The sequence below is a fragment of the Haplochromis burtoni genome, unplaced genomic scaffold, assembly GCF_018398535.1.
Source record: "Haplochromis burtoni strain Fernald_Lab_line unplaced genomic scaffold, NCSU_Asbu1 Contig_65, whole genome shotgun sequence".
NCBI classification, from domain to species: Eukaryota; Metazoa; Chordata; class Actinopteri; order Cichliformes; family Cichlidae; genus Haplochromis; species Haplochromis burtoni.
Genome location: NW_024582426.1, coordinates 308,913 through 330,960, shown reverse-complemented (window position 1 = coordinate 330,960; position 22,048 = coordinate 308,913). Strand labels below are relative to the sequence as shown.

The 22,048-nt window shown below is 41.1% G+C and overlaps 2 protein-coding genes across 3 annotated transcripts in view; both read right to left on the bottom strand.

The window, feature by feature from the left end:
- fam20b (FAM20B glycosaminoglycan xylosylkinase) overlaps positions 1–13,070 on the bottom strand; it is a 46,929-nt gene extending 33,859 nt beyond the window's left edge. Inside the window, exons 1-5 of the mRNA XM_005923210.3 lie at positions 9,926–13,070; positions 8,527–8,877; positions 6,087–6,334; positions 5,902–5,988; positions 5,677–5,786 (exon numbers count right to left, since the gene is read on the bottom strand). Of these exons, the coding sequence (XP_005923272.1) occupies positions 5,677–5,786; positions 5,902–5,988; positions 6,087–6,334; positions 8,527–8,655 (574 nt within the window). The 5' untranslated portion in view covers positions 8,656–8,877; positions 9,926–13,070. The remainder of the gene's footprint in view (positions 1–5,676; positions 5,787–5,901; positions 5,989–6,086; positions 6,335–8,526; positions 8,878–9,925) is intronic.
- A 1,012-nt stretch (positions 13,071–14,082) lies between these two features.
- The window catches only part of ralgps2 (Ral GEF with PH domain and SH3 binding motif 2), a 67,795-nt gene continuing 59,829 nt past the window's right edge, over positions 14,083–22,048 (bottom strand). The window contains exons 11-21 of one of the 2 annotated variants that reach the window (XM_005923207.3): positions 21,936–22,026; positions 21,679–21,746; positions 21,174–21,312; positions 20,897–21,048; positions 20,760–20,814; positions 20,040–20,117; positions 18,931–19,036; positions 17,586–17,678; positions 16,676–16,781; positions 15,365–15,456; positions 14,083–15,281 (exon numbers count right to left, since the gene is read on the bottom strand). In XM_005923207.3, coding sequence (XP_005923269.1) covers positions 15,252–15,281; positions 15,365–15,456; positions 16,676–16,781; positions 17,586–17,678; positions 18,931–19,036; positions 20,040–20,117; positions 20,760–20,814; positions 20,897–21,048; positions 21,174–21,312; positions 21,679–21,746; positions 21,936–22,026 — 1,010 coding nt within the window. In that variant the 3' untranslated portion in view covers positions 14,083–15,251. The remainder of the gene's footprint in view (positions 15,282–15,364; positions 15,457–16,675; positions 16,782–17,585; positions 17,679–18,930; positions 19,037–20,039; positions 20,118–20,759; positions 20,815–20,896; positions 21,049–21,173; positions 21,313–21,678; positions 21,747–21,935; positions 22,027–22,048) is intronic. The other variant, XM_005923209.3, reaches the window with a different exon arrangement.

Below are 22,048 nucleotides of genomic sequence, written 5' to 3'. Positions count from 1 at the left end.
ATTTGTGCTTAATATAGTATTTCTGCTTTTTATAAGATTTGTGCTTAATGTAGTATTTCTGCTTTTTATAAGATTTGTGCTTAATATAGTATTTCTGCTTTTTATAAGATTTGTGCTTAATATAGTATTTCTGCTAAATGTAGTATTTATGCTTTATCATACTATTTCTATATATTACTGCCAGGTACCCAGGCAGCCAATCCTCTGTGAGGATTGAGACATTCAAATATACATATCAGGGCCTGCACGGGTTCCCAGCCAGCCAATCATATCTGAGGTCTTCCGTTTCCTCTCTCGTCATATCTCAGCGACGGTTGTACAAAGAGCAATGAAAATCGCGGTCAAAGTACACCAAAGTCCGCTGATTCAGCCAGTACAAGAATTATGCTTCTATCCCACCTAGTTTTTGAGTTACACAATGTTTTGTAACTCCAAAAAACTGCGTTTTTCGCTTCTCACCGCGATCTAATTCTGACTGCTCATCACCCTGTTTTCCAGGCGCTCGCTCTCTTTCCCAGTCATATACTTGTTATACTCTTATAACTATGCATGTGACAAATAAAGAACCTTGAACCAGTGGCGCAGTTGGTAATGACACGGGTCTGCAACACAAAGGTCGTGGGTTCAATTCTACCTTGGTCAACATGTTTTTTCCCTACAAATGAATACACTATCACAGACCAGTAATTCATATTGATTATTTATTATAATTCTGCAAACTTTTATGATTTTACCAGCTTTTCTAATATGGACCTCAGATTCTTGTTAACACTCCATGGCACAAATACTGTTCCCTTTAGGCTCTGTGTATGTGTGTGGGTATCAATATTTCTCCCATTTTAAAGTATTACTCCTCCATAATTGTATTTCTGTTAAATCAAAGTACTTTTACTACATCTTAGTACTTCTGCTCAATCATAGTATTTCTGCTAAATCATAGTATTTTTGCTAAATCATGGTTTTTGTGCCAAATCATAACATTTGTGTTATGTTATAGTATTACTACTAATTGGAGGAATTTCTGTCATGTTACAGTATATGTGCTGATTACAGTATTTCTGCTAAATCATAGTATTTCTACTATATTATATTTTTCTTTCTAAATATAGCATTTCTGGTATATAATTGTATTTCTGCTATGTTATAATATTTGTGCTAAACCAGAGTATTTGTGCTAAACCAGAGTATTTGTGCTGAAACATTGTATTATAAGTTATATACACACATATACACACACACACACATATACACACGCAAGGTGAGTGAGAATGAGAGCAAAAGTGATTTACAGAGTAAAAACTGAAATCAGAATGAAAAAGAAAGTGGACAAATGAGTCAAATAAAGGAAAGTTATTCATTCAATAACATCACATTTAGCAGTGGACAATCTGGCCAAAAGATTATATTAAAATCTTTTGCGGTACCATTGCAACTGACAGATTTAGCCCACTACATGATTAAGTCGTGCAAAAAGCTGTATGTGTGTGAAGCCTAACATGTCATCTTAAAGCTAAATGTCAAATTAGTACATTTCTGCATTGTGTTGTGATTTTATCTGAACACATTCCGCCCAGAAGTGATCATTCGTATCTTCACCACATTTACAGCAGCAAAGTCACTTTATCAAACTGCTGGTTTAAAATCTAAACCCCCCCCACACACACACATACACACACAAACAAACAAACAAAAAAACCCAAACCAAAACATTCATGACATATCACTCAGCTATGTCAAAAAAGGATCATGGTTACACATCGTCATCATTTTTTCCTATCCTCCCTGCCTGTGGCTAATGTGGGTAACACTATTAGCAAGGGTGGGCTGGATCTATTTCAGTCTCTCACTAGTTTACAAGAATATGGCAAATTTTTTATAAATACAGATGCGATACAGAGAGCTTTCATTTTTGCTTTTTCACGACAACATTTATCTGACAAGTGTGCTCTGTTTGTGTAGAACGTGATAAGATCACATTTCCACATGCTGAAATCTGCTGACAGGGGGTTCGATAAAAAGCTATAACTTTTTCCCTTCCAAAGATACGCCTGACTCTTCACCCGTGTTCACTCATTTAGTTTCAGATCACCCACTTATATACCTATATGCTGTTTTAAGTGCATGTGTTCCCACTGAAAAGCATTGGTATATACAATATCGTCCAAAAAGTCTTGATCCAACATCACTTCTTTACATTTTCTTAGGAAAATTGAAAATATGCCCCATTTTATATTGAAATATGTGCAGACAAATGGAAATAGAGTACACAAGGCAAAAACAGAATTTGTATAGTTTCTAATGAGATTCAAAGTCAACACTCGGTATGACCAAGTACACAGCAAAGCCTGAAGCAAACGCCCCATTAGACAAGAAAAAGACTACTTAAAGACTGTTTTTAAGTAGAAGTACTGTTTTACCTCTCTTCTGACCACCTCCAATTTGAATTAAAAAAAAAAAAAAAAAAAAAAAGTCATTACAGTAATGTACTGGACGTGTAGTTTGCCCCCCCTCCCCACCTCATAAGAATGACTTCCTGACAGCCACCCTTCCACTGAGACCATTTCTAATGTGGTTTCACTAGATGAATCAAGTTTCTTGACGTTTACATCCTGTTCATCTACTTTATATAGGTTTTTAGGCCTGTCGCTTCCCCCCCCACTTGTCCAGTTTCCTTAGTTTTATTTTAAGAACACACTGCATACCATGCTGAGATATACCAAGCTAATAGGTCTTCAGAAATTCAAGGAAAAAAAACAACAACAAAGAGTTTAGATCACTTTAAAAACATTACAAGAAAGCCTAGTACTGTATAGCGCATGACAAGTACCCGGATTTTGTACTTGTAACAGCCAATAAAGATAAACAGGCTGTTCACTGACCCTGAATGATCACCACTGTGTGTACATAGCAGTAAGACCATGAAAATATTTAAAGTAGGAGTGGAAGTCATTGTCAGTACTAACAGAGTCAGTGGATGACTCTTTTGTAGACCGATCTGGAAGTTTGTATCAGTATGATTACCTTGACAAAAAGCCAAAGGGGGGTTTCCATAAGTCGTTGGAATGGAACACAAATTAAGCTTAACAGAAAATTAAAATGGCATTGTACTGACACATTCTGTTCAGCAACAGTATTTTCACTGACACCACTTTTATGATATTTAAACAGTAAATGCAAATTGCCAAAAAAGTAAAAGCCTAGCATTAGGAGCTGAGAATCAAATATAAACTTAATAATAAACATTAACATTCCACTAAGTGTCTTCAACTCAGACGGCTGATCATTCTATTTTGAATGATCAGTGGAAAATTCATATAAATAAGTTTGCTACATGGAGGGAAGATTTAGAATTGGTAAGATTGGAAAATAGCTTGCGTTATAAAAAAAAATAAAAAAATAGTGCTGTCAGTGTTAATCTCGTTAAAATTACGTTAATGCCATAACCGCACTAAAGCGGGAAATCTCCGTTAGCGAGTTATCGCGGATTGCTCCGTGTGTGGGGCTGCACGGCGTTGACACGTTAGCGTGGTTAGCTCGTTAACGCGTTAGCGCCGTCGAGCCCCACACATGCAGCGATCCGCAATAACTCGCTAACGGTAAATGTAATTGTGTCCAGGTGCACAAAATCTGCACATCCTCCCAAAAATGTTGGGAAGATGTGCAGGTTGTAATGAGGAAGAAACATTTCTAAATGTCTGCTGGATCTAAAATCTTAGCTGTTTGGTTTATACTCAAAAAAATATATATATATATAGTAAGAGTGAAAAGTTACTGGTGGCCTGCTAAATGCAAAAAGAATTACAGCAATGCTACAGAAGAAAACAAATAGACCAAGAAGTATTCAAAGGGCAAAACAAAATACAATCAAACCTGCCACGAGAAAAAAATGTATGTATGTTCTTAAGGTAAGCTAGAAATCTCTGGGCATGTATCGGTGACATTTATGGATTTTAGCAAAAATACCGACTTATCTGAAGAGGATACTGAAAACTGTCTGTGAACGCAAGACTGATGTATGAGTATGGGCAGAAGAGGGAAGAGTTTGTTTTTTTAATCGGTTGTTTATGCAAGTCTTGTTCTTCTGTTTGTGGTTGTAGAAAATGAACATTCAATAAAGACATCCATCCATCTGCTTCTGCTTATCCTTTTCAGGGTCGCGGGGGGCGCTGGAGCCTATCCCAGCTGTCATAGGGCGAGAGGCGGGGTACACCCTGGACAGGTCGCCCGTCTGTCGCAGGGCTAACACACAGACCGACAACCAGTCGCACTCACGTTCACTCCCGCATTCACACCTATGCACAATTTAGATTAATCAATTAACCTATCCCCACTAGCTGCATGTCTTTGGACTGTGGGAGGAAGATGGAGTACCCAGGGAGAACCCACGCAAACACGGGGAGAACATGTAAAAACTGCACAACATGTAAAAACTGCACACAGAAAGACCCCAGCCTGATGATGGAATGATGGGCGGCAACAGTGCTGCTCTCAAAGTCATTGTTAGGAAAAAAGACAAACATCAGGCTAAATACATTCTACGAAAGTCAACATTCATGAGTGGGGTATTTATTTACTGCATTTTATGAATAGAGTGAAATCAGAGCCGTCCATATTATTATTACTGTGCTGCTGGAGCCTTCTGTAACATTTTAATGCAGTAATTTGAGATAAAAATAAATAAAATCCTTTGTATATTGTGCCAAATTAGAACACTTCACGCTAGTTTATATTGTAAGACCTTGAAATAAAACAGAGAAAACCCCAACATTCAGATGACCCTCTTTAAGCAAGCACTGGGTGACAGTGGGAAAGAATTCCCTTTTAACAGGAAGAAACCTCCAGCAGAACCAGGCTCAGGGTTAGTAATAACTAATAATTAAATGCAAAAAAGGTGCATAAACACAGAGTTAAAAGAGGTTGAGTGAAGAAGAAATACTCAGTGCATCATGGGAAGCCCCCCTGCAGCCAAGCCTATTGCAGTGTAACTAGGAGAGTATTCAGGGTCACCTGATCCAGCCCTAACTCTATGCTTTAGCAAAAGGAAAAGTCTTAAGATAAGATTAATCTTACGCAGAGAGGATGTCTCGTTTCCCAAATCTAAAATGGGACCTGCTTCTACAGAAGAATAGCCCAAAAACTCAAGGCTCTGCCTCCCATTCTAGTTTTAAATACCCTAACGGTAAAGGAACGACATGTAAACCAGCAGCCAGAAAGTGAAGTGTTCTATTGGCGTGGGGCGGTCTTTACTTTAAGATGGGGCCTGATCATCTCCGTTTACATCAAGACCTTATATGTCCAATGTGTCACTTCTTGTACACTGTATACGTGTCAAATGGAGAGGAGGTGGCAGCTTGATGACATCAAAACACAATGGAGAAATAGAGCAAACAGTGTTCCAGTTTTTCTGGTTCTGGTCTTGTTTAAAGAAGATGAAGACACACACACACACACACACACACACACACACGTTACAGGTTTTATTGGTAGAGAAAATTCCGAAGTAGAAAAGTTAGTGCACCACTCTTTATTTAATGTCACTGCTTTTATAATTTATCAGAAAAGTAGACCATCTGTGATATGAAACTTTCAGCTGTCCACCCTTCAACCACATTTCCTGTCTGCTACGTCAATGATTCGGTTTTCTGAAAGAAGACACAGTAGGTCACAGATACTCACCCTGCACGAGAAAAGTGCTGAGAAGTTGGTCTGTGGCCACAGGTTTGATCTCAGTTCGCAGATTGATGTATCGGCCAACCACCAAAGGTGCTCTCCTGAAACCAAGGATCCTGCATAGAGGACGAAGATTACAAAACAGGACCGAAGATTATGACACTCTCGACAGACCACAGAATGTTTAAAAAAAAAAAAAGACAAAGAACTCAAATAACCATGATTACAAACCTGTCCAGGTGAAAAGCAGCTACCTCCGCATTGTGTCTGTCATAGCCTGCGTATGGCTCTCCTTCGACCACATAGTCTCTGTTGTACCTGAGCGAGGGTGGAAATAAAAATAAAATAAATAATAAAACAAAAGTAAGAAGAATAAATCAATCTGTGACAGAATTTTTTTTTTAATTAAGCCTGACCTCTTGGGTTTGAAGACCACTTTCTGTCCTCCGTCTAGCACCAGCAAGGCTTTGAGCTGTGTGCCCTTATAGCCCACATCTGCCCGCTCTATCCTGGCAGAGCTCAGGGAAGTAAGCACAGCAGCCAGCTCTGGAGTCTCTTCGGGGTACACCTCTCTGGGGCCCACCCATTGGCTTGCTATCTCCCATGAAGACTGGAGGGTGTTGGTAAGGCGAGCGCCCCGAGACAGTGAAAGACCAGCTTCCATCTTTGAGGGATGAGCAATAATAACACATTGCATGAGATAACATAAGATTTTAAATAATGAAACTTTGTTTATTAATACTTAAACAAGACCAGCATATTTTAAATGCTTTATAACACTGTTGGCTATGACTGTGCATCCAGTTAGTGATCCCAATGAAAGCACATTTTTTAATGTAAAAGTCAAAAGTTTCCATCCACTCATCATGGGCATGAGTGACACAATTATTTAAGTCTTTTAATGATTTCTTTGAGCTGTTCTTTTTCCAGAATTGTTTATTTCGGAATTTCTCTAATCCAAATAGGATTAAAAGTATACAGACAGACGTATATATACTCAAATATATACATACACCTTGGCTGATATTTCGTTAAATGTCCCTTAGAAACTTGCACGTCAACCAGAGGCTTTTAGTAACCATCAAAAAGTTTTAAGCTTACTCTTCTTGGTAGAGTTTATTTTATCAGGTTGGACCCGTCCACAAACTTTCAACAGGGATGAGGTAGGGATTTTGTGAAGGCCATTCCAGAAGTGTGTTCCGGAAGTTTCCAGTTCATGGCAGGCTTCCTGGGTTGTTGTTGAACATCCTCACCGATTTCCTTTCGTGCGAAGGTGACAGTTCGGGTCTTCTTTCAGATGATGGCAAAGTGGTAATACACCTGAATAACCTCTAGTTGCACATCCACCTGCAGTTGATGATCATGGAATCTCCAGAAGACCTTCCCAACTTCACAAATCCTCAATTCTTCTTCTGAGTTCCTCAGACTTTTCCAGTGTTCTGACTAGGGATGGGTATCGTTTAGGTTTTATCCGATACCGGTGCCAAACCGGTACTTTTGAACCGGTGCCGGTGCTTAAACGGTGCTCAAACCGGTGCTTAAAGAATGGAGAACACAAAATTGGTCCAAAACCCTCCCATGCTCAGCTGTTTTTTTGTAAAAAGATAACAATGTTAGCCTTTTCTGCAGCTATGGGGCATATATGGTATCACTCTTGGCTGGAAGCAGTGCTTAAACAATGGAAAAAACACAAACTTCGTCCAAAAACCTCTCATGTTTAACTGTTTTCCACTTTTTCTTTGGTCATTTTAGCCTTTTTGGCCAGGGTGAAGGGAGTATCTGCCATCAAACAAGAAGACAGCCGCATGTAGCTATGATGATGTTTGCTAGTTCACCTTACATGCATTAATGTAATAACGTGGTTAGCCTACTCAACGTAAATTACACACGAACAACATTAAGCTACTCACGCAGAGAAGAACGGCTGCTGCTGCATCATCATCCGTCATCATTTCTGCTACACTGGCAGGGCTAGGGGCCAGGACTCTCCTCTTCGTGTTTTTGGGAGATGTTGCTCCAGGTCCGATAACAGGCAACCCACCCGCAGTAGATGTGCACGGTGTGAGGTCTCGCAGCAAGCTATTAAATACGGCGCATTTCTGGGCTTTTAAAAAAAACGCTATGCGTCGCCAGGTGTTTTATCAGATTTGAGGCGTTACCTCCTTTGACAGTATCACAGTATCAGCTTAAAGCACTTGTTGCAGGCTGCTGAGTTTGCATATTTTGCTGTGAAGTACAGCCATACTTTTGACCGCTTCGCCTTGGGCATTTTTAATCTGTAGCTCTGCTCTAAAAGAACGTACGTACCTGGCCCCGCCTACTATCCTCGGAAACGTAAAATGATTGGCTAGAATCTAAAGTGTATCACAGCTCAGGAAAAATAAAGCACCGAAATGTGCGCTGCTTTTCGGTCTGGTTACTACCGTTTATGTCAGAACGGGTGCCATCATAGCACCGGATACTGGTACCCATCCCTAGTTCTGACTATTAGTCAATTCAATGAGTGCTGTCAAAAAAATCCTTTTTATGATGGCAAAGAGAAACTACCAGTCTATAGGCCTTGGCCTTGTCAAGTTAAAAGACACCGTAGAACCAGCTAATTAATTATTTAAGTGAATGTATATACACATTTCAGCCTGTATGTATGCTTTCGACCTTGTGTGTGGATTTGAGCATCCAGTTCCTTTTTAAAGTCATTAAAGACGTATGGTAAACAATCACTCCATCCTGTAAAAACAACCGCTCCAAGAAAGTAGTAATATTAAAAAAATGTAAATTACCATAGCATTCATGTCTATGGTGAGTGGAAACTTCTGATCGCAACTTTAACATGAAACAGCCCACTTGCATCCTGACCTTGCGAAACGCTCTGAGGTCCCGCCGGCTAGCTGCAGTTCCTTCACCTCCATCCAGCAGGAAGATCTTGGCCAGGCCCAGCAGGAGGAGCACGGCACACAGCACCACCATGCGCTGTTTGAGCTTCATTTCCACACTGACTGGCCCTGACCTCCTCCTTGCCTGTAGTTGTGCGTCTCCCCCACAGCGAACACCCCTCACCCTTGATGCATGGCCCCTGCAGCTCAGTCACCTTCCTCCCTGCCTGCACTGTAAGACCAACTTGTCTGAAGGACGGGAGCTTTTCTGCCTTTTCCCTGGAGCTGCAGTCTAAGCAAACAGGCAGTCACCAGCAGGGAGACAGCAGGAGAACTAGGAGAGGGAGAGATGAAAGATGTACTGTCAATAATATGTGAAGAGAAAACTGATTGATTTGCTGCCTCTCTGGCTCGGTTCCCCCCAGGGCAGAGGATGACCCAGTACTGCAGCACAGTTGAAACCTGTCCAGAATGTGCAACTACATCACGATGGCAGAGTCTGGTCTGTGGAAATGTGTGCGTACATTCAAAAGTAAGCTTTGTGCCAGCAGCAAAGCTTACTTACTGTAGCTGCTGTTGCCAGCTGGGCTTTATTAAAGGTGAGGGACCAACGTTTACAACAAGGTGGTTCACATCCCTTCCTCTCCTGCACGAGGATGAGGGGATAGGGTGGTGGCGGGGTGTTGTTGTTATTGAACCTGCCTTTTCTCACTTAAGAAATGATGGACATGTCGTCCTGCTGTGGTGCAGAGGGGGTCCACTCCTGCTGCTGCTGGTGGTTGACACATTAAAGTGGCTCTGCCTTTAACGCAGAGAAGAGTTTCCTGAACCACAGTGATGTTCATCTAATCCTAAACCTTTATCTTCAGCTACACACAAACGAGGCGTTACGGATCACAGCAGTTAAATTATCCAGCTGCCACGTTCACCTGCCCGTCACTTACCTGCCTCTGTTGCTCTCGTTGTGGCTGCCGAGCCGAAGTTAATGTTACCAGGCTGTGACATAATGACAACAAACCGGCCACGAACGAGCTACATTAAAAACACCGGTTAATAAGCTCTATCGACACGGGTTTGGCCACGCAGGCATCGGTGTCTCCCATACAATTGGTCTTTCATGCAGCCACCGAGGAAACGGCTGGCGAGCACTGCCCGCATAAAAAAAAACACCTAAAATACCAGAAAGGCACTTTTCTACCGGAGACTGCCCCCGTTATTCATTTCTGCCAGGTCACCACGGGCTCGTTCACATCCGTGACAACACAGCTAGTCGTTTAGCAAACCGCTGTACACCTTGCTGTGCGTGTTAGCTAAAGCAGCCCGCTAGTAGCACACAGTACGTCGTCTGTTGTGTTTACTGGGCACAGACCGAGCAGACTTACCTTATGCTCATACGCCGTTCACTGTAGATTACGTATCACACAGCTGTCCTTTCAGTCTTTCAAAACGAAAGTTGGTGTTAGTAAATTGGTTAGGTGCTAGAAGTCGCGGTGATTTCTCTCTTTTTTTTTTTTTAACCCCCCTCGGAAGCTCCCTTTCCTCCGCCCTTTTCTTCGATTCCTTCTGTGCCCTGCCGTGTCCACTTCCGAAACACTTCCTCCGTCTGCATGACAGCCAGGTAGCCACCAGGCGGCAGTGTTGCCCTGTAGGGCCCGCCCCCAGAAACTGAAACACCGTGTGTGTGCATGGGTGTTGCATATGCATAAGTAAAATGCAGATTGGCTCCTTGTATATCATTAATAACGGATAAAGATTTGTGTGGGATCAAACCTATGAGTGGAACACGACCTTTTGCTGACTTCTGAAGTGGGAGATCACACAAAAGGTTTGGGAACCACTAAAAGAAAGTCCCCAAACCTTTTTTTTTTGGAGATGTGAACTAATGTTATTATAGATTGACACCATTCTTAAAAGCTATAGGGGGCAAGATTTTGAGAACAGTTTGGGGTCCGTATTTCAATTAGAAACTGATGAGGAAAATAGATTTGGCAGGGTACTGACAACGGCCTGCCTTTGCTTTGATGAAAATCTGAAGAAAAATATCTGTTATACAGCCATTAAAAGCTCATAGGTTTAGTGACTCCTGGTCACCTCTCCCCCCTCTTGAGCAGGTGCTTTTGTTTGACTCGCTCATTCTCATTTTCCATCTTGGAAAATACCTCCCTCGTGTTACTGACGGCAACATTTCTCTATATCTCTTGCATGTGTGATAAACAGGAAGACGTACGAACGGTCGCAGGTATTCAGATACCTAAAATCACAAGCAATAATGGAAAACAAATATAACACTTCATGAAAGTAGCTGAGTCAAGCCTTTTGGCACAACTTCAGCCTGCTTGCAAGGTGCAAGGGGGAGAGGCGAAACTCTCAAGGAGCCAAAACTCAACGGCAACATCCTGGATGAAGACCACAGACAAATGTGTTGCACAAGCAATAAAAGTTGCTCTTCGTGCCACAAGTGTTGCAGACTTTTTGACCTTTAAAGACAGCTGACTAACGGACGCATTTAGCCCCCAGTACCAGTAAACGTATGACGCAACACCTCCACATTCTTATTGTTTGAGCAAAAACTTTATTTTTATTATGAAAGTTGGTTTTTTTCTTCTTGGAAGACAGACCACATAAAAAAAGAGATTATTTTAAATCATTTTATTTGAATAATTAGGAGGCCTGAGAAGTAAAAAAACAAAACAACCCCCCCTCCCCAAACATTTAAACTGTACTCAACAGACAAAACACCTTTAACTGTTAAAAGTACAAACAAAATAGTTAATACTTTATGTATGACTAACACCTCAGTGCGTTATTAGTAATGCAAAGCCAACATCTATAGTGTAGTGGATCTGACTGTAACCTAACGATGATTAAGAAAGTGTAATAAGAATAAAAAATAACCAACACAGAGTAACTGGAGTGCTCTGATTTTGTTTTTCGATATTTTGTTAGACTTAAAAATCTAGATTGCTTTAAAAAATATATGTTGGCATCACTACTACGAAGAAGCCATACTACTAGACATTGTGCTCATCACCAGTTCCAGATTTTTTTACTTTATTTTTTTTTAAAAAGGAGAAGGGAGGAGTGGGTGGAATTGTCAAATAGCACTGTGACATGTAATACGACCAAGACTCACATTCACCTGCACAAATCTGTGCTTCATTTCACAGTCGCACACAACCTTCAACAGAACGACGAGCATAAAATTGATGTGAAGTTTAAAAAAAAAAACAAACCAAAAAGTGTTTATTGTTACTCAGTCACTAGGCAGCGCATCACTCAGAGAGGTCATAGCACTGGCCACAGACACGATGCAGGCAGAGACGAGACACACACACAGAGCTAGGTAAAGGGTGAAGGTAATTTATACATCACCCCCATCAGCTTCGACGACTTAAAATGCAGGCTGCCGTCGTTTCCATCCTCGGTAAATGCTGAATGAATGCCTGGCTGGTGCACGTGAGGCACCGGTTCACATTGAATACACTTCTCCAGCCAACCGAAAGAATAAACATCCTCCCATCGAACCCTCCATCTCGACAACGAGACCATTAAAAAGACAGATCTAGAATGAGCTTTGCCCGGAACAGTTAATGCAGGGCAAGTTGTGCATGTGCAGACAGTATGGTCAGTTTTAAGGAAACAACACAAGCTCGTAATGCAGACACAAAAATGTTCAAGCGTGGCATCAAATTTCTTCATAAAAACCAAAAAAAGATTATCTTAATTTTAAAGGGAGCGTGGCTATATTACACTCTCCAAAAACAGAAGTAGTAGTGGTTGATCTTGAAATCCAACTCTAAATTAAACACCTGTTTCCATTACTTTGACCATATGCTGAAAAGAGGGAAAAAAAAAACAACCAAAAAACATGTAAACTCAGATTACAGTGAGGAAAACCACACATAAGAAAAAAAATGCCTGACATAATTTGGGTTGCTCTCAAAGAGATTATTGTACCCAGATTAATTAACAAAACAAAACAAAAAAACATTCTCTATTCCGATGTCCACAGTAACATTTGTCTTTTTCTTCCACCGTTCTCATCTAACATCAGATAAAGCTAATACAAAGAAAGGAAACATTTGATGGGGTCGCTGACCATCAAGACGAGCTTTGTTTAACATCTATGCATTTTCTCCTTTTGCACAGACCACAGCTTTAATTCTTCCATAGTTGCACAAACTTATTTGACGCACTGCAAATGACATACTGTCTGAATATGTCAGTTAAGACGGAATAACCAGCATCTTTAGACAAACACAGGTAAATCGTCTCTCAGCCACCCATCCTGTGTCTCACATTTCATCCATTTCATTCACAGACCTCTTTTTGTCCCTTTGGCCAACCAGCAGTACTCAAACATCAGTTAGCCTCCACAGTAAGTCACTCTGGGATTTTGTTGCTTCACAAAGTCTCTCCTCAGCGCGTAGCTCCAGCAACAGCGGACACAGATGAGTTCCACTTCCTCTCTCCTTGTGAGTCACCTTTTCTTCAGAATTTCGGCACAGCACAACTCAGTGTGGAGCCGTTGCATGAACTGGAAGTTAGCCACACACGATTAGGTAGCTGGTTAACCCCACTGCTCAGCAGTGTTGGCAGCCTCAAGGGATTGCCTAATCTGGCTTGAATTACAATGTTATTATAAAAATAGAGACGTATGCACAGGCACACATATGCGCACACATACTTTAAGTCACCGTCACATTACACAGGCCTGTTTTTGGCTCCCTCATTCATTCTTCCACAGGTTTATCCACTACAACGTCTCCTTTAACAAAAACAACTGAAACTCAATTAACCTGACACAAGCCTGGAGAAGAAGAAAAACCCATTAGAAAGCCGTTAGTATGGAACGTGTCCACCCCATTATCCTTTATCAACAGCCCGAAACCTTCTCCGAGTTTAACACGCCCCACTAATAGATGGGACAACGGTAGGCTTCCTATTAAATAGAGTATGTGCAGTGAAGGGATTGTGAAACTGGGCATAGGATTGTGTAAACATACAGTGTAAACAGCTATTAAAAAGGAAAAATTTGATGTTTGACTATTACTGAGCAAAAAAGCACCTCACTGTTGTGTACACCACCATCACTCCGCTCGTGTTTTTGCAAAAACCGCAAAAGTCAGCCTGTGGCATACTGACATATACGGGATGTACAGCGGAAAATGTAAATCCCCGGTTTTTCCCAACTGAAACATACCAGTAACTACACGTAATTGCACTGCAGCTCTGTCTTTCATTTTATAAAGCAGTAGAAAAACGTGGTTGCAATGTCGCTTTGTACTACTTATAACCTCGGTGCTTATGCCATTTCCAAAAATTCTGAAGCCGGGCTTAGATACGAAGATGAGGGTCAAAAATAGAAAAACTAAAATTCACATGTACTTAAAAATATTCAAAATAAATGCAAAAAAAGACATTCAAATGTAACAGAAACAAAATGTTGCTGTGCAATCATCTACTACATGGTAATACTGTGAACTGCACTGTCCAGCCCAAGAGGAAGAAAAGAAAAAAAAAAACACAGAAAAAACAAAACATAATAAACAAAGATTTAAAATAGACTCTGTATGGCTCCAGGTAGCTTTGAGTGTCTACTCTAAACCAGAGGAGATAAAATCATGTATCACAAGTTTCTGTTGCTCTCTTTCTTTGACTCTTTCACAGTTTCGAGTCTTTAGTGTTTTTGTGTATGCTTGTGTCTGGTGGACAAACCATCGCCTTTCTGAGCGGATGTCAGGCGGCAGCGAGCAAGCACTGGAGGAAAAAGAGCAACTCTCATCTACCCGACCGTGAACGCGTCTTAGCTTAGATTCTGGGATTATCGTACCTCTGTGGAAAACAGACAAGACTCCTCTGATTAAAGTGAACCTCCCACTCAGCGCAGTTATACCACCGCAAACTGAACAGTAATAAAAACTAGACACATTCAGGAAGTGTAGGAATTGTTTCTGCTGGAATTGATTGCGAATAAGAGCCCTTACGTTTGCAACGATGCAATCAAATATGTTTGTTTGTGTGTGTATGTGTGCACATGGTAAATATAAATAACCATGTGACTTCGAGCCAATGCAAGTGATTGAAGTGACCAACAATTTAAAGTGTGAAACAAGTAAGTAAAAATAAGTCTAAAGTCCGGTGAGTTAGTCTGACAAAGTGTGTTTGTTTGTGTGATCGTGTGTCCACCTGAATAAAAAGATGGAAAACTTTCTTTCAAGCATGGGGGGTGGATAGTTCACCCAGTGAAAAGGAGGTGGGGGGGACCACAAAAAGGGGGGGGTCTGTCCTCCCCCCAAAAAACAACAACAACAACAAAAAACAAAACAAAACCTGTCAGTCTGTCAGCAAGGAGAAGTCAAATGGCTCCAGTGAAGTTGCTGAACAGAAGACACCAAAAGCAAACGGGAGACATGAGCAGTGGTGCAGGTCCTTGTTCAGTAGTTAATAAATCCAAAACAGTCATTTTCATCCACACGGATTCGCATTCACTGTCAAATACAAACACACACACACACACAGGGTACTCTGGTTAAGGCAGTGGTGGCAGGTGAGGCTGCAGTGAGGCCAGGGCAAAGAATCGGAGAATCGGTGGTCAGGGTTGATGGCAGTGAAAGCTCCCATTACTGAGTCAGCACTCCTTCCCCATCGTCCTCGTCTGTCTCCTCATCCCTCTCTCCTTTGCTCAGCCGCACTTCTAATCACAAGTCACTCAAATGACATCAGATTGGCTGGCACCTGTGAAAAAAGTCAGATTTTACAAAATGCACCTGTTAATCAGCCTCATGCATGTCTGTGTGTGCATATTCGTGTCTTCATACCTGTTGCCTATTGCTCTGACAGGCAGCACTCAGATGTTTGTACCAGAGCAAAGCATTCATTCTGTTCCCTGCCTGGTATTTGTAGGTGTTACCTAGGCAATGGAAACAAACAGAGTGAGGTGCCAGGTCTTGTAACCACCTGCTCTCTCAACAAGCTGGAAAGATGACTAAAAGCCTCACTTGACTTTGGTCTGCCCGATAAATTCAAAGCAAAGTCATGTGAAAAAATCTATGACAAAGTCAGATGATTTGTGTGTGTAAATGCACATAATTAACACCTGTGTATGAACATTAAGGATGTCAAGTATGACTAATCTGCAGGGCTTAAAGTGACAGGTTATAGCAAAAACAAATAATAAACATTTTTCCTCCGCCTTTTAGAGATATGTACTAATCTGGATAATTTGGATGTCAACTGCTCGATTTTGCATAATGGCTTTGGAAAATTACTTCCTTCTCTTGAATATAATGAAGCTGGATGGCACTTGACTTACATGCACAAAAGATACATCTAAAAAACCCTGCAGGTAAGTGCACTCTCAGAAATGTACAAACCTTTCTGTAAGCACTTTCAAGTGTTTAGTGCATGCAACTTTTCATGTGGGACTATTTTCTTCCAAACTACAAAACACGCTGAAAGCTTAACAGATGCAGCTCAGTCAACAAGCTGGACGGATGTCGTTTGGAAGAAAGAAAATGAGGACTGTGAGGTGAATGCCTGTGTAAATGAATTGTCCCCTTTAGCTCACAGAGAGCCTCGCTGTTCAGCTGCATTGTGGACACCACCCACATGTTTGCGTGCATTGGTGCAAAATTTTGATCAAAATGACTGAAGAAAAGAAAAATTGTTACCACCTGAATTTCACAATGAGATTATGACATTTCTTATCTTAGCTTTGGATATGTTGGCAGGACATCTTGTATTCAATATGGTTAAGCAACTGTCATTACTGTATGAGTGTTATCTGATTATTTAGATTCCTTCAAGTTAAATTTATAGTCATTCAGAGCATGAAGGTGAGCAAGAATAACAGATAAAGACTCAGAAAGAAGAACTAGGCCCCTCATGAAAACGACAATAAAATTGACAAAAACAAACAGCTTAATAAAAAAAACTTATTTTGGTCTGGTTTTTCGCCTTCTGTATTGTGAGCATGAAGAGATGCCAAAAATAATAACTGACAAGCTTCAGCTTCAATTTAAACCTCCTGACCCACTTTACAATTTTAATGCATCCTTTTCACACACGGACTGTTCCTTGTATTAATCATTTCCTCTTTGCTTTCTCCCTCTCACGTGTTCAAGTCTCACCATGCTCAGAGTCGGTCAGCAAGAAGACGTCAGGGTGCTCAGGATCGTCAGCCATCATAGCCATCAGACCGACCACACACACGATCTTGCTGGACGTGGACTTGAACTGGTAAGAAGCAAAACCAAAACATAATCAACCTTCTCTGTTTACACGCGGATGAATTATTAACACAAGCATTGTGTGTATGTGTGTGAACTCCCAGCATTGCATTTGCACTCCACAAGGTTCTCATTAGCCTGAGTGACACACAGGACTGCGAGTGATGTCACTGGCCTCATTATTCAATGAGTGCTACCATCTGTCCGTCTGTACCCCCGCTGCACCACGGTCCAAAAAAAAAAAAACTTCCTTGCACACTCAAACTCACACTCCCTGCATTTCCTTCTGCTTCTCTGCCTCTTTTGAACTTCTATAAAGTTTCAGTAAATGCTCTCAACCAACTGATGCTATACACCATAACAAACACACACTCACACACCCCAAGCCTACTTGTTTTTGAATAATGTCGTGTCGACATGACATGAAAAATTTACAGCTCTTTGTTTTCGTTTCCCTTTTCCCCTCCCTGTGCATACCAAGTACAAAGCACATGAAAAAGAATCATTAAGTGTTTTTTTTCAGACTTTCAGAGTAAAGTTTTTAAGACTGAGTAAGTAATGGCTATCATATGTCGTCTCCTTATAAAACAGAGTGTTTTGGGGTCATTTGCTACGCCGACTCACTTCTATCAACACCTGCAGTTCGTACAGTGGACATCTAAGACGTTTGGACGTCTCAGTGTCGTTACATTACGTTCCATCTGTTGTCCTCACCTGCTCGAAGAAAACACCACCTCTATAGCACCTGTTGCAAAAACGCTGCCCATGCATGCGTCACCAGAGTGTTAAAGAGTGTGTGTGTGTGTCTTACATGTTTTCTCTCAGTGGCCTTCAAGGATTTGGCAGGGTAGTAGTAGAGTTGGGTTCCACACAGAGCAACCCAGTATTTGGTCCAAGATGCCACCTAGAGGCACAAATTGATATCTGATCACACACTCTGATTCAACCACATTAAGTCAATGAAAAACTACATAGAGTGACACTAACATGGTAACAGACTCTATATTAAAGCCACAGGCAAGAAAGCAAATGACACTTATCATCTTTTACAATGTAATCTGATGCTTGCCATTCACACGGACTTAAACTAAGAAGCTAAAAAACTCTTATAAACTAATCACACCTCCAAAATGGCAACAACCTCTGCTAGCTGGACAATACACAGGAATGGCTCAAGAAAGACGATACAGAGCCAAAGGCACTGACCCAACCAAGTCTCCAGATCCCAAATACTGGGAATGGACATTAGACTCGTGGAAATCTGTTTGGCCCAAGAGGTTACGATTTTAGACTTTTGGGTCCAGCTGTTAAGCTTTTTCTGAGATGCGGAGAAGGGGGAATGGATGGCATTTCCATGTGTGGTTCCCACTGTGAAGAACTGATGAGCAGCTTTGATGGTGTTGATAGGTGGGTTGGGGGCTTTTCTGGTGAGTCAAAACATACCTTTGGGCTTTGTAAGGGTTACATTCACCCACGAATGCTAAACTGGGATGAGATGGACTACAAAAGGAAAAGCAGCTGACAAGTGCTCAGCATATGTGGGAACTCCTTGAACAAGCATTTCAGGTGATGACCTCATGACGCTGGTAAAGATGTTGCCAATATTGTGCAATGCTGTTATCAAAGATAACAGAACCTTAAAATTTAAAACATATTTGAATAAAAAAATAAATAAAATCCTTTCTTGTGCTTGTGAAAGACTCAACATGCAATCTAAGGAGCTTGTTCTGCAAACTACAAAAAGACTTAAAATTAATAGAAACGAAATAAAGAGAAAACGCATGAATGAAAATGGGATCAAGTGAAGCCATTAATTAACACGGCAGGTGTGGAGCGCCAGACTTTAAACCATCATCACTACCTATGACAGTCTTTAGTTATTTTAAGTTCATATAAAGCTCCACATTTATTCCCAGCAGAAACATAAGGGGGTAATCTTAGTGTCACAGGGTCGGGAGGGTGAGGTTAATGAGAAAACATGTGGAACAGACAGAGAAAGATATTCTGCAGGTTAAGAAGCCTCTGAGGTCCCATCTGTGATTGACAGTATATATGTCCCATGTGCTCCTGCTTAGGAGTACATGAAGGTATGGGCAGCACATGAAGGCACGTGCGCGTCTGCTTATCTAGACAAATGTGTGAGTGTGTATTCTCACAGTTGGTTTCTTGCCCTCCTTGAGCACAGTCTTTCGCCTTAACACTCCTTGCACTGTGACTGCTCCAGGGTACAAGTGAACTGCAAGTTCCTCTGACTCAGCTGAGCTGCAATGGGACAAAGACAAACATTACCCCTTAAATATAAAAACATGCATACAAGAAAAAGAACATGCATATTTCCATGCACACCATATAGATTTAGAGATAAACTAATAGTACAGCCAGATGCAATCTGCAAAGCTACCTTTACCCCTGCTTTCTGCCTAAGTAGCCCCCATTTTGTTTTGACAAAAATGAATTTCAAAGATTTAAATCTCAACACTGCTATCACAAAAAAGAAGAGCAAAGACGGGAAAAGCGGTGTGCAGATTGTGTCTGTCTGGAGGATCAGAGTAGGAAGCTCAGTGCAGGAGTGTAGCGAAGCCTGGTTGGGGGGGGGGGGGGGGGGGAGACAGAGACAGAGAGAATCCCTAACCGCAAGAGATGCCTAATATGCAATGTCCATGACAACTGGACGTTAATGCTCCTGAATAGTCTGCTTCTCTTGACTATAGGAATGAGGATTTAACAGTTTCTTTCCAGCGACAGCACTGTGACTGTGACTTTGGAAATTTGCTTTTACCTCCAAGCTGTGAAATACTTTGGAAACTAATCACAAAAAGAAGTCTATTTTGACTATAATCTCAGGATCTGGAAAGATGATATCTGAAGCATATGGTAATATAGATTTTTTTTAAAGGTTTTAATAAGGTGCAGTAAGATTCATCCTCAGACTTCTTGTCTGTTAAGTCAACGCTTGTAGCTTTAGCTGGCTGACGTGCAGACTCCAATACCTTGACTTCAACCTCAATAAGTCTGAGAATGAGACAGGCATGCAAGAAATTCGAGAAGGCAGCAAAAGATAAAGAACCATAAGAATCCTTTTCCCTTCACCAGATATGTGATTTCACCAGCACATACACTCTTATTTCAAACTACAAGATTACCCCAGCAGTACACACACTAAGCACCAGCACACAGCAGCCCCTGGCAGGGACTCAAGGGTGGAAAGTGAGGGCAAGAGAGGCTTTGGCTCAGATCAAGTTTGTTCCGGTCGAGATGGGTGTACCTGCTGGGCCTCAAGACGCCTTTGTAGGGGATGCGGGCCACACGGGTCACTGGGCCCAGAGAGTGATAGAACCGAGTCCTGTTCAGAATAGCATAAGATAGGATAGGACAAAATAGGGGGCACGGGATACTGTTAAGGCTGTGTGGCTCTCTTTTTCCCCCACTGTTGTTTTTTGTTTTTTTGTTTTTTTGTTTTTGCCTTATTTAAATAGCATGGATTAGGGAAAGATGAAGAGGAGTTATTTGGTTAGAGGAGTTATCGATGGATGTGTTTTTTGGGTTACTCAAAACTTTAAAAAAAAGGAACAGTGCTTTAAAAGAGGTTAAGATGATTTTCAAGCAAGTAGATTCTTCAGCTGAGCATTTTTTCCTCATAGTTTTGCTCCAGACACAGGTTGGCACGGGGGCTGCTAGACTTAAATGTTAAAGCAGTTAATACATTTCAGGCTGCTGGAGAAGCAGAAGCACCTTTACATCTTTGCTAAAGGCAAAGCGCAGCAGTGGACGGATGAGGCATGACTGCCATGGCTGCAAGGCTAAAAGCATGGCGCGTGTGAGAGGGTTTCAATGGCAGATCGTTTTGCATAAATGTGCCTTGAAGCCAGAGCTTTAAAATTTAGATGATCACATCCAGGCTGGGGATTTTTTTTTTTCCTTCAATCTGATTTTTGCATGTGGTTATGATGAAAAAACAGTGAAGACATGGATGCATTAGCTTTACCTCTCAAAAGCTGGCCAAGACATCTCTTCGCTGAGCTCCGAGCCCTCACTGCTCCCTGTATACATATAAAAAACATCATAAAAACATCCACTGAACATAAAAACTCTACTTCATAACTGTAGAGGTGTAAGTTTTACCAAGTGAAATGCCACTGGACAGAGTCGAGCTCTCTGCTTGTCCCCTGGTAGGACTGTGGCTTTCCATCACGCTGTCATCCAACAGATGGCGAGAGCCAGCATTGGGAAATGTAGCACTTTTAAACTCTACTGTATTTGTCTTATGGATAAAGCTGTGGAGACACAACAAAGCAGACAGAGTAGCACCAGTGTGTATGTGTGTGTGTATAAATTTTTTAAACTATAGGACATACATCTGAAAATTATTTCTTATAAAAGATTAACAATAGAAACTGACTTGTAGCCCAGACTGTGGCACTTCCTGTGTCCGTAGGGCAGAAGGTTCCTGGGGGATGGAGGTGTTGCTGGGACTTTGGTTCCGTCTGGTGCTACCGCACATTTACGTCCACAGAGAGGAGATGCTGACGCTTCCTGACCTGTAAACAGAGTAAAACCACAACAGAAGAATAGAGATGTCATGTTCATGGTGTGTACAGAAAAAAAAAACAATTCTTTATTATTCTTATTATTTTAAAGAACTTTTAAATTCCACTTTAAGTGAAAAAAGGTAGGACATTGAAATGCACAGTGACATCGAAAACAATCTTTGCGAATAAAGACATTAATGACAGTATAACAGGATCAATCAATTAAAACATGTTACTTTTTAACAACATTGGACAAATGTGTCATTTAATTTGAAAATAAAACAAAAACTATAATTTTTGTTAGAACTGATATACTAATGTGCAAATTTGAAACTACTTGGACATTCAGTTCAGATTAAGTGAGACTAAACTCACCGACAAGATCCTCTTTGGAGGCGTTGGCTCGTGGTGTGCTGGTGCCTGGCTCAATCTTCTGTGACAATCTAAAGAAAAAAAATGCAGCATAAATCAATTGAAAAATCAATTTCAGTACCCTACAATACTCTTCTGTAAATTCATCATGATGAAAAGAAACAAGCAAGCAGTACAATTAACAGCACAAACATCTCTCTTTATCACCTTGGCAAGAAATCATAACTATAATGCAAAAGCTTTGTTTGTTTGCTTCTTACTTGTAATTGTCATCCTCCACAAACTTCTGCAACTCCTCAATATACCTGACTGAGTTGAGATACTTCTGTATATGAGGCAACACTGGTATATCTGAGAAAGAGAAGATACAGGC